At 36.4% G+C, this 13,507-nt stretch overlaps 1 protein-coding gene across 3 annotated transcripts in view; it reads right to left on the minus strand.

Annotated features, from left to right (window-relative positions):
* The window catches only part of MBTPS2 (membrane bound transcription factor peptidase, site 2), a 49,644-nt gene that overhangs the window by 25,139 nt on the left and 10,998 nt on the right, over positions 1–13,507 (minus strand). For all 3 annotated transcript variants that reach the window (XM_015636437.3, XM_015636430.3, XM_033512289.1), the window contains exons 2-5: positions 10,087–10,235; positions 8,271–8,409; positions 4,444–4,547; positions 1,901–2,028 (exon numbers count right to left, since the gene is read on the minus strand). In XM_015636437.3, the coding sequence (XP_015491923.1) occupies positions 1,901–2,028; positions 4,444–4,547; positions 8,271–8,396 (358 nt within the window). In that variant the 5' untranslated portion in view covers positions 8,397–8,409; positions 10,087–10,235. The remainder of the gene's footprint in view (positions 1–1,900; positions 2,029–4,443; positions 4,548–8,270; positions 8,410–10,086; positions 10,236–13,507) is intronic.

A 13,507-nucleotide genomic window follows, 5' to 3' on the forward strand; every position in this document is an offset into this window, starting at 1 on the left:
AAAACAAAAAACATTTAACTCCTGTTAAAAACAAGATGAGATGTATTAAAAATTATGTCAGAAAGTAATACAAATATTTGAACTAATTACAAGAACATGTTTTCATCTATCTAGTAGGCATGGAATCATGCAATAAATACCACAAGTCTTACAAGAACACTCATTTCCTATTCTTGAGCACATGATGCCATCTACTGTACAAAAAATGCATTTTTTAATCTCTAGACTATAGCTGGACTACAAAAAGAATATCTGGTATTAGCCTTTAATCTAGCTCTGTTGCTTAGCTGCTATACAAAAATCTGAGATCATGTCTCTCTAAATTCAAATTTCTGAACACCAGGAGTAAGTTCATTCAACTGTTCTGACAAATAAAAGAAATTGGTTGTTAACTGAATATGGCATTTTATCATTATCAAACATCCTAGTTCTGAAACATATCTACCATAAACTGTAAAAAAATGCATTTATTTGTTATACCTAACTGAAAGCAAGCCATTCATGCTGACCAGTCTCGCAACATGTTTACTCTTGCCTTGTATTCCCCTATTTCAGGTTTCCTGAGAAACATGAAACATTATTACAGGTGTTTGTCATCAAAACATGCAAGCAAATATTTTCTATTACACCTCAGTATTCTATTTTTCTAGATAATGTCCCAGGAATCTGTGTAAAAAAACATTTTGAAATTCAGTATGCTTTTTCTTTCAGTTCTGTTCCCAGTAGATGGAAATGGAAACAGATTAATTTGAGAAACAGGGCTTTATACAAGTTAGCCTATTGTAGTGAATGATTTTTGTTGATTTGGGTATTTGGAATACAGATATATTTACTTACCTAACATTTGTAATTATTTACTTGATTTATGAAAGCTTGAAAACATGCTTGCTAAAGGCTTCTCTACATGATGTTTTAGATAAAATATTCAAGAAACAATGTTAATAACTAAACATTACAACAGGCTGGCTGCTAGCCTGCAACAGAAAAACACCAGTATCAAGAACTGAACCAAGATGATAACTTTTCTATCTCTCTTTCAGTTCTTTGGGAGCCACCTTTGCCTCTAGAAATAATCACACAAGTGGCTGAGGCAGAACAACACAGTCTCAGTTTGACTATTCACAGCAACCAGGCTCTACTTCCCAGTAGCAACAGACTTCAAAAAACATCAATTCAAAAACATCTAGAGGTTATCTGGTGCCATAAGCTATGATTCTCTTTGGATGTTTGTGTTTTAACATTTATTTCCTCCTGATGGCAACATCAAAACACAGTGACCTGTATAATAACACAACTCACAGGTCAGTGAAAATCACTCACAATACTATTGAGAAATAGATTGCTCCTATTGCAGAAAACAGTAGTGAATTGTTCAAGGATGTTGACTTGTGACATGAAGTCCTGTTCTCACAGCACCATTCTGGCTGACTATTTCCCAGCTTGCATGCTCCAAGGTTTTCCTACTTAGGCCATACAATGTCAGAAACATCCCAAACCCTAAACAAACAAAACAGACAGAGGAACTTCTGCACCTGGTGCAAGAGCTCTTTCTAATGAGAGGAAGATCAGAAACCACAATTTTTCCATGACCTCACAACTAGAACTTCTTATGCACAACCATTCTAAATTAGATTAAGAATTTAATAATATTTTTCATGACAGGAAATTTGCACTAATTTAAGATCCCAGAAACTAACATGTCTATCCCAGAAAGCAGCTCAATAAGGACAGTAATGATCAAATGATTTCCTGAGATGCCAACACAGGTTCAGAACAGAAGGATCACCATTAGGTAAAGAGAAGGTTTGGTACCTATTAATTCTAAACCTTAAATACGCAAAGATTCACAAATGATGCCTTAGAATAAGCAAAGATTTAATAAAAAACCACAAACTATTACCTGCACAAAATATCCTTAACTGCTGGACAGGAGATATCAGCTGCAGGTGAGTTGTGAAGAGGTCAACAAATGCTCCGGGATAGACAATGAAAATAAAAATCCCAAATCCATTAAATCGTACTTGTTCTCTTGAAAAGAAAAAAGGAAAAGTGAGGAGATGTAGCTTCAAACAAACAAAAGAAAAACTGAGAGCTTCTACATAGCACAAATTTTTTGACAACAAGAATGACTAAAATTTTAATTATAAAACTGATTTATTTTTTATACTATTAGTAATTGAGAGATAATTAAACTAAAGGATGTTGTCTACAGTAGTTGTCACTTCTAAACTGTATACATTTTTAAGTTTGGTTAAAATACAAAGGATAAGTTAATTTTCTGTGTCCTGGTAACAATAACACATAAAACACTTTTTAAAAACCAACCTAACTTTCATGTTAAGATGTATTTCAACATCTGAGGTAATTGTTCTTTTAAGTAAAGAAATGTCACTCTGTAGAAAGCAGTTTCAAACTCATCTATGTAAAAATATTTGCAAGAAACAATCACTTTCCTTTTAAAGAAACACTTCCACAGTTCTGGAATTTTTAATTCCTCTGTTTCTCCTAAATGGAACCTAGAGTAACTTGCAAATGAACAAAATGAGGAAAATATCATCTAAAAAAATGAAAACAGGGCAAGAAGTTAAAAGGACAAATGCTAATGCCCTTCCAAACCTTAACACTCTATGGTTCTATTTAAATATATTAGTAGCTGACGCTATTATACAAATAATACTTTTTTTCCAAGGGTTTTGCTATTACTTTTAAATGGAATTTTTTAGAACAAATACATTAAGGTTTTTTGAAGCTAGAAATTGCATAAGAGACTAAAGAGAGACATGGCAAAATAAAGTTCCAAGACAAACCGGGCACAGACCAGCTAATCCCGTATCTTTACTGAGACAATGTACTGGGTCTAACATTTAATTTATTTACATTTATCTATTTACTGTGTGTATACACAAAAAGAAGAGAAATAACTATACAAAATTATTCAGAATTGTCACACACTAATACTGTGGAGTTAACTCATCCCATGCTACCAATTAATAATAGGTAGTTTAATGCCTATTCAAGATTCCATGACTTGGATAGAGGATATACAGGGAGGAACAAAAAGACTTGTTTGGTACAAGCCTTGGCTAAGCTAAGGCTCAAATATTTGAGCTTTTATAGTTCAAAGCTAATGCTTTCTAGAACTGAAGTTGGCAAAAGTGTATTAGATTTCAGGAAGGCTAAGTGACTTGCCAGAATAATAAAATTTGTCCACAGCACAGTTTTTTAGTGAAGTTGAAACTCTGAGGATTTACAGTAATGGCACTATAGACCCAACCTGTGCTAGAAGGAAAATAAAAAAGTCAAGAAGAAAACAGCAGCAGCAGCAACATTAGCAGCCAGTGTACATTGGACCAAATAATTTCTCTGGAAATAGCTGGAAACACAATTTTTTGACAGAAATATAACCCAAAACTGAATATTCAAAGCCTTTGCTCTAGACCTTGAAAAAAGATATCACACCATTAAGATACAATAATTTCTTCCTTTCTGCTTAAAAAGAGCTCTGTATTAACTCCTAGCTCCTCTGCAGCCTGCCAGCAACACACAGTAGAAAGAAAATTTTGTTGCTGCTTCCTGTGATGGGGTAAGCAAAAGGTTTATCCTCCACAGAAAATTCCCAGTGAATATTTGAGGGAAGAAAGCTGAAAGGCAAGCAGAGCATATGAAACATAGAGAGTCTCAAACCTTCTTTTTGAATGAGAACCTTTGGGGTTACAGAAAAGGAATTATATGGGTTAAAATGCAGTCATAACTTCCTACACTAAGGAAAATCACAGAAACAACTTTGGGCTTTATCCTCAAAGAAGAGATAATGATGCTGTCCAGGAGAAATGTGGAGGACACCTGAACACTGGTCCCAGTAATCACTGCCTAACCTTCTTATGCTAAAGTGGCATTTAACAGTAATGACTAACCTGTCAAATAATTTTTGTGAAGTAATCATCATAGTTAAGGACATTAAAAATATAATTTTGATCAAAACTAATATATCCCTGAGATTAACAGGGGCAAATCACATTTGACCAAGTTATTGCTTCAACCTGTTCATATCATATTTCACAAGCTATATTTAAACAAATCAATTAAAAATCAATTTTAAAGTATCACTGTGCAATAGTATGAATTCTTTTCAAGTGCCAAAGGTGCAGAAATGAAATTTCTGTTTAAAAAACAGGGCCACTTAAAAAAACCCTGTTTTAAACCTGATGCTATATTTATAAAGCAGAAGTCCTTCCTCATGGTATCTGTATAATAGACACTGTATTAAAACTCTATTCTTAATTTGTACACCCTTCCAAACTTCAAATCTAAGGAAGCTATGAATTACAGACTAAACAGACTCTCTAGATAAAACAAAGCAGTGCCAAACACATTCCTGGGTAAGTGTGTGCTCTGGAATATTTGGCTTTGTTGTCACAGTAGGTGAAAAGCAAAAGATTTTACCGAATAGCTGCCACCCCATGGCCGACTTCATGTATCACACCACTGATGAGGATTGCAGAGAAGAAGTAGGTCAGCTGGCTGACCGGCAAATTGACACCAGGCACCTGTTGATGTGGGCATGACAACAAAACAAAACACAGGAGGAAAACAAGGGGTACAAAGATGAATCATTCCGCTCCTAAATTTGCTGCTCTCACTCATTTCTTCAGACCCACAACAGAACAAGAGCTGTTCTCATGCAGCATGATCAGTTTGCATTTTTAACCGACTTATTCAATGCATTTTAAAATATATTAATGATATACTCTTTTGTTCAAAGTTAAATAGCTCTCCAGGTACAAAAGCCCTCTCCCTGCCCTATATATTCCCCACAGCTCTGACCAAATGTGTCCTACTCTATATTAAGCTCGAGAAGTTTATAAAAATGTACACAAACTTCTATTCAAATGAAACAAGCTTGGCACTGAGCATTAGTTTAAAATTTCCTGCAGCCATAGCTATAGAAAAGATCCACCTTTCAAAAGAAAATAATAAAAATTGTATGGCACATTAAAGAGTATGAACATAAAAAGTTCAAAATAAGTTGACAGCTGAACAATCAGTCTCTCCCTTCCCTTTTCCTATACAAATCACAAGATTATCCCAGTTTACAGAGTTTATAAGAAAAAAAAAAAAAAAAGGTAATTTTCAGCTATTCTTCATGTTTTGGTAGTCTAGACATGGCAATTTCATCTTAAAAAAACCCACCTAAAAATGAGTATACTATTCTGATTTACCTAAGACATAATATGCAGGCCCCTCATATTCTTCCTATTGCTGTGGATTCCCACCATTTCCAGGTCCTTCACTGTACTTGTCACGAGACATCAACTGCTTCCAGACAGGTTTCAAAGTAGTCACTAGTCAAAGCATGAGGAACCATCCCCTCCTTTGTCCTGATGTACCTTCATCCTGCTCGGTTCCATCCCCCTCAGCTGCTGGGCTGCAGTGGGATGATAAGACCACTTCTGCTGCTTGCTTTGGGGCATTTTGCCTGTCAGATCTACAGCTTTTTCTACCCAAGGCAGGCTGCCCTTCAGTATGCTCACTAAAAACTGATGTGAACACAACCTGAATTGCAATCCAGCCTCTCAAAAGATGCTGTGGGCAAAAAGTCCTGGCCTGTCTGTAGAATTCTATAAAAACCAGTGTCATGGAAAACAAATGGCTGCACATCCAACTAGGTAGGTGGGATTCTACCTTTGTTCAGTCCTGCATATTCTGCATATAAGGCATATAAATGCATATTAATATATGTATTTACCTACCCATGCAGCAGAACTCTCCAAGAGGTTGTTGAGACAATCTAGCTAAAATAAATCCTTCAAAAGGATTCATTAATGTTAATCACCTCACACAATTCAAGAGTGTGACAGTGACCAAGGAATTTACCTTAACTGGCTCAGCTGTGGTACCTCACAATATGAAAGATGGCCACACTTCATTTCTTAAAGATCATAGCTTGCATTACAGCATCAGCTGGTGGCACTAATGCATCACTTCAGTGGTGTTGCCTCTGCAGTGGGAGGACAGATGGCAACAGCAAGAATTGCCATCTCAATTCCACCATGACTACAGTCTGCTAGAACACAGCACCAGATGCTTTCAGACTTTACGTCAAAGAAGCTATTTTAAGATTCACCTAAAACAGAAGCTACATCTCATGAAGGATTGTGAAACCAATAGCAGTATTTTGTTAAAAAGCACACTGTCTTGTATTTTATGGCCTTCTGGAAATGCCTTTAGTAAAAGAAGATCCTTTGCTTGTAACTAATCTGCCTCTTTCCTGCCTTTGTCAGTAGGCAACCAACACAAGAGGGGGCAGCTGAAGAGAAACAGCCCCGTTACCTATAGACAGGTATTTTAAATCAAGTACATAACTGAACAAAAGAGGAAGTGTACAAAAATCTTAATATAAACAGAACTGTTTCTCCCTCTCTACACACCCAGAGGCTAAAGGCTAAACAGCTTTATGCCACAGGCTAAAATTAAGTTTACAAAGAAAAAGTGGGGTTTTGTTGTTTTTTTTTAAACTATTTTTAGTTTTTTGGGTTTTTTTAAACTAATTAGCTATCTTCCAGGCAGTCAAATACAAGTAAATAATTTAAATTAGAAGGTACTCCTAAGTCATTTTTCACCTCTTCACAACCACATAAGTCTCTTTTTGGTGTCAATTTACACTAGCACTTGCCCATTAAAAAGAGTACATAGAATACATGTAGAATACTTGCTACAGGCAGAACTATACAATGGTGACCATTCACAAATGAAAGAATGAGGTAAGAAAGGAAGAGAACCACAACTCAGCTTAGGAGAAGTAATCTTATCCGCGCACACGACATTGCTTTATCCCTTTCTATTAAACTACTCTCAGTGCCAGTCAATCCTTGGTATGATTTTGCCAGTAGGCAGTCACTGAGGAAACAAGTCTACACTGAAACTGTGAACATTATCCTACTTTTCTACTTCTGTTCTTCCAGTCCACACCAATTCCAAAGACACATCTTTACTTTAGTTCTGCCTGTGTTAGTTTCTCCGAAGAGCAATATATTATCAATGACCACTTTACTATGGTGTCACAGAAGTGGATAGATCCATACAATAACCTCAAAAAATGAAGATGTAAAGGAGGCTTTCTTTACTCCAGAAAGGTTAGGACAGATCCTGCTGGAATCTATATCACTCTGCTTGTGGGAAATACACACAGCCATCCAAAAGCACTGAGTTTATGGCACATGCTAAATCAGGCTCCTGCACTCATGCCATTTTACAAGTCTAGCTGCATGCAGCCAGTTCAATGCTTACAGGAAGGTCTATTGTGTCTGCACAAAATTCTCAACATCTGATCACTTGAATAACTGAGTACTTAAATAGAGTACCATGGCTGGGCACCTCTGCTCTAAGCCATGTAGCAGAAGGCAGAGCAATCCCATAACACTTTCTGAATTTCTGGAAAATAACCATACATTTTGGTCAGATTTCACTCTTGGTATAAGAAAGGTGACTAGGAATCCTTCTAGGTTAAATCTGTTGCAAGACAATGTAAGTTCTTCCACTGCTGCCTTGTGAAGAGATTAAAAAGACAGTATTTGCAATCTCTCCTATCCTGTGAAATACATTCTGTTCTAAAACCATACAATATATTGTCCAGCATCAGAAATCCATAAAACTACTAAGTAGATCATCAGACTTTAAGTAGACACTGCCAGAAACAGCACTTGAAATTTCACACAGTAAATTAAGTCTTAACTCCTTGAAGAATCAAAGAATACCTCCTGACTAACAATGCTTTGCTTCTAATATCAAACAAAGCTTTCTGCCCTTCTTTCCTTTTCCACTGCTGTTTTGTATTGTATTAAAAGAAATAGAACTTGTATTTTCTTGTCAATTATGTATGAGCTCTCCAAACTTTAAGGTCACCAGAGCCTCTACACTGTACAGCTCACAGGAAACGAGCTGTTAACTCAGTTTTATATTCTTAGTACTCTTAGTACTGTAATTTTATTCTTAGCACTATAATGTGGGGCTTTTCAAAATGACTCTCCAATTCCCACTCGTGAGGGCTTTTAATATAAACTCTTCCACATCTTTGCCTTCATTTGTCCTTTTACTATACCCACTCTCCCATTTTCAAGGCTGGTAAAAAACAATCTGCATTTTCATGTAGATGAACATCAGGAGTTTGGTTGTTCTTGCACGGGAATATTTAAGCATTCCATACCCTGTTTAGAAGCTACTTTAGATCTGTGCACAGCTCTCAAACAAAGACCTGAGGAGGGAACACTCACCACAACTTGCAGCATTCGATCATTCTGGGCTTTTGGAGCCTCAGTGAGCATCTGGGTCAGTGTTTGCAGGAGGGTCTTTCCAAGCAGAATAACAGAGCCAAACATGGCAACTATTCCAAACACCATTCCTATGCTGAACCTACACAGAGAAGCAAATAGTTAACAATGCACCGCCACAAGAGGAAAAGGATATCATCTCTGGCTATGTAAATCTCTGCTTTATAGCACAAGTTATTACACAAAACACAGGGCAAAACTTACCTGATGCTACCACAATTCATCAACAACCCAGTACAAAAACATTTAAGGGAACTAGTAATAATAATATACAATAATAACATTAATAACATATATTCTCCTTGTTTAATAAATGTTTTATATCCAAACCATATCCTGGATCAATTTTCAAATACTTTTATTCAGTTATCCAATTTGTGTAACTGTAAACATATAAATTGATATGAATATAGAAACATAACTAACAATGTATAATTGGCCATGTTGCACCCCAGCTTCAAATATTTAGAGACCTGGATCAAAAGATGGGGCAGCTTATGTAATTATATATATATAGGCTTTTTCAGTACACTTTCCATCTTTCTCACAAACAACAAAGCAGGCTAAAGAAAAATAAATGAGACTGAATCTTTTTTAAAGAACAACTAAAAAGTACAACTGTAAGACCATATTAACAGCAATTGGTCTTCTTCTCACCAATTTTCCTTTAAAATCAATGTTGAAAATAATTCATGTCACTCCACCTAGTGACAAATTTTTATTCAGCATTAATATTATTATTCTTATTTTACATTGTCCTACAGTTGAGGGATGTGATAACTTTTTTTCATAACTAAAACACTTCACTACCAGTCCTTCTTCCGCTCACAACTGTGCAACCATTCTCTTATCAGCCTTAATGAAATTCACTGGGAATTAGTAGATTTATTTTAAGCAACATGTACTTGTAATGTTAATTAAAGAGACTAGTGGAAATGCTATACTGTAATAAATTATACACATTAAAAATTGTAATTGACATAGAGCTATTTCAGACTGATTATTACAAAATCATTACATACCACAGAAACCAATATGAGGCAGACCTCTCTTTTATTACTATCTCACTGAGGGTAGCAATACAGGAAATGAACAGAAATTCAAACCTTACTCATTTTGTATTTTCAGAGCAGATACAAAATAGTGCTAGGAAGGCAACGGAGCAATAGTTTTCTAAACCAGTCCAGGAGCACCCATACTCAACCACCCTATTTATCTACCCATTCCCAGCACTGTGCAACCTTTGCATGGCAAGGTGCAGGCAGATGAAAGATAGAAAGTAAGCAAGGTGTTTCTGAGCAGGTATCATTGCTGAATGTCTGGACAATGATTAACTACAGGGACACAGCTGTCTCTGAATACTTTGTAAACTCTAGTGACTGGGAGACCTAAGTCTACAGCATTGGGGATAATCTAGGATCTGAGCAGCTGCTTTCAGACCAACTTCTATATGCAGTATTGCATATAATAGCTGTACTCTTCAAAACTATCCATAGTTCAAACCACAGGTAAAAAGTTTAAGGATTTCTAGTTTTATAGAATCTCCATATGCAACCTGTATTACATTTATGTATTTTTTAGCAGAGGACAAATACTTATACTGGCACAGTACAATTAGAGCAACCACTCTAACTGGTTTTATCATTAGCCTATTAAAATAACCATGTCCACCCACTGCCCTTCTAATGCTGAAAGGCACCAATGCAGTTCAATTGTTGACTCTGTATTTGACAGAAGAAAAAAGATGCTGAACTAATACCATAAGTAGAGAAATTTGGGTTTCCATCTCCCCCAGTTGTAGAACTGGCGGTTGAAGAGAGCAGTTTGCCACCGCAGGTGAAAGGGAGAGACACTCAAGCCGTATGTCAGCAGCCAGTCCTCGTACGATGCCTTCAGAGAGTTGGAGGACTGCAAAACAAAGGAAAACCAGTTTGACCAAAACATTCTAGGAAGATTTTGTAAATGTGACCAAGCAGTCAACATGATCTGTTTATATAAAAACATATGTATAATTTCAGGTAGATGTCCTACACGTTATTTACATTTTGACACATAGGTAGGTGTGACATGTAATATGGAAAAATTATGCCACTGTTTTGATGTCATTTCCATTAGGTTTGTGGGAGAGATTGGGTATCCAGAGTTATCTGACAAACAAGGTCTTGCATCACCTTTCCTAGTGTTAGATCACTTTCAGTAGTCCTACTTTCTGGTTAGAAGGCTACAGACTGTTGATGGTATTCTTTCAACATGCAATTACATTCCAATAAACATTTTAAAAACTACAATAATGAAAAATGCTTCCTTTGTCTCCAGCTGAAATAAATAAATCTAATACAGATGAGATATGGCTTAGTATTCTGTTAGATATCTGTTAGTAAGGATAAAAACAAGGTCTACTTTTCAAACACAAATATTATAACTGAAGAGGGTCTGGAACATCTGATCAGGCTAACAAAAAAACACAAGGAATTTAAAATTATCAATCTCTATTGCAATAGCAGTTTCACTATGGTAACTTCCCAGCATTTCAAGATACTTCTAGTAGTTCCAAAGATTTCTCTTGATGAGAAATATGACCCATGCTTATATGCAGCATTATCTTGAATTATAGACTAATAGCCATGGTTTTTGCAAATGTTTACTTTATGGCACCTGCACTCTCAATAGGCTTTAGTCATCTGATTCATGGAAGCCTGTGTCAGAAACCCAGATGATGGAATGCTGTCCTTGGAGGTGAAAAAGGAACTCAGAGCTCGGGAAAGGCACAAATGAACCTTGAGCCTTCTGACACTGGGCAGTTCCCAAGGCAGGAGTGTCTCTGACACAATCCAGACAAGTGTTTGGAGCTGTCTGAACTGGAGCATTGTTCTCAAGACTCCCCACCAGCAGCAGCACCTACTGAAGACATTCAGAATGTGTAGTTCATAACAGGCTCCCTTCTCCTCCCCCACGAGAAAGTTCAAAAGTTTCTGGCTGTTGTCCGTGGCCCTTTGAACAAATTTAGAACTTGCCAATTCCTTGCATTCCTCCTGCCCTGCACCACAGTGGTGGGAGTTGAGGATCTCACACTGCACAATTCTATTAACAGCTTTTCTCATTTTGTCAAATTAATTAAACCTTGAACACTAAAAGTTTATTTCAAATAACGAATTTCCTCAGATGTGAGACCCATTTACTTGAGTCATTGTTCACATATTACCTATTACACCATTTATCCTTTCTGCCTATATATTTCTGTGTCATTTCCTTCTTCTTCACCCTACCAATTTCAGCCACATTTTTGTTCTGTCAGCTGAGGGCACCATCAGAAATGTGCCCTGTAAGACACTCCCATCAACACTACTCACTCCCTATGGCACCATTAAGTTTAGTGTCCACAATCATATCAGCTTTTGCTGATTTTAACCGAAGAGATCACAAGGATGATTAGACTTGTACACAATTAGTGATACATAAGCCAAGGAAACAAAAAAAATTACCTCCTCGAATAATCTACCAGATAATTAAGAACAAAAATACGTACATCATTAAGTACTTCTGACATGAGAAACCATCATTTGTGAATTAAAAATACCCATCCTATTCCTCCACAGAGTGAAAAAAAGCAACTCAAAACCACCCTAATACATTATTCTAATAAAGTTAATTAGATACATTGATTTGACACCTGAAAATGTGTTTCTTTTATCACATGCAAACCCCACTTTTTTCCCTATAAATGCCACAAATTCATCCCATCTAATTCATTCCAACATCACAGCTCCACTGTCCTAGCAAGACATAAATAAATACGAAGTTTTCCATGAGAAATATGGAATCACTGACCATAAAGCTGTCAAATGTGGAAAAGAAAGGTATCAAAAATGTTTTCTTTTGTATTTTCCTCACAAATTGTGTACGATCACACATTCATGATCACTAAAGGACTGCAAAATTTTATAAAATATACTAAAAAACTCTTTGAAAAGTTTTGCTCCTTCTGTCCTGATCCCAGTGGAATCACCACATTATACACGCACCCTCATGCCCTGGTGTGCTTCATTTCAAACTGCTTTCACACAGGACTTGGCTCTTTCTCTTTGAGATCTAAGGGAACTTTTTTATTTATGCAAGCCCTTAAAATGCTGGACATCTGCTAAATGCTCCAGGGGCTCCATAGGTATCTGCCAGCAACCAGGAGTCCTTAACATTCTTCTTTGCTGGTAAAATCTGTTCAAGAGCTCTGAATCATTTCAGTTTCCTGACCTTAAAAGCTGAGAGCCAGCCTTGACTGAATGTGTCTAATGCATCCTTTATTTCTCACAGCAGAAGGAGGGACAACCTCTTATCCTTCACTCTTTCCTGAGCCTTTGGGCAGAATGGAATGTGATGACTTAGGACGCTGGGGAGAAGGAATTTAGGATGATTCCCTCTTACAGAATCCAAGCTTCAATGAAAACGTTGGTTGCAGTGGTACAATGAGGAGCAACAGGAAGGACTTAACATTCAAAATTCCAGCTTGATTTGGCATAGCTTTCGTTTCCTGACAAAAATGTATCTTTTAATTTTAGCAATATTATAATATGTGTATTTATCTGGGCAAAAATACATTTATACACAGTTATACTTTCTATACTGTAGTCTAAGAGTCAGACTGCCAAATAAAATATTTTAAATCTGAACAAAACCAGTAAGAGAACAAACTGAGCAAAAAACATTGCACATTGAACAGATTTACAGAATAAACATTAATTGCAAGTTACAGCACACATCCTTCTCTTGCCAAAAACATCAACAGGATCACACATGGAAAAGTGCTCCCATATAATTTTTTACTCATGCTCAAACCCATGTACATCCTCTTAGTGTAATTACACTATTAAGTGATTTGAGATTTGAGCAGTACCATTAATTAAACAGTTTTGCTGTGGTTGCTAGCAGCCTTGGGTTGTGACTGTGGTGATGTACAGCAAAAAAAAAGCAACCTGAGCTTCCTAATAAATCTGGTTATTTAATCCAAATTCTATTTCAACTGTGGTAGTCACAGGGAAACCTATGACTGAGATGTACAACACATGATCTACTAGTAATTTCACTGAAACTCAACAGCTCCCACATAATTCCTGACAATTAATGTCAACTTTCAGTTAAAAGATCAGAATTAAAATTGAACGCCTGGACTTTCATGCTTGCTATAG

This window comes from Parus major, chromosome 1, assembly GCF_001522545.3.
Source record: "Parus major isolate Abel chromosome 1, Parus_major1.1, whole genome shotgun sequence".
Taxonomy (NCBI): domain Eukaryota; kingdom Metazoa; phylum Chordata; class Aves; order Passeriformes; family Paridae; genus Parus; species Parus major.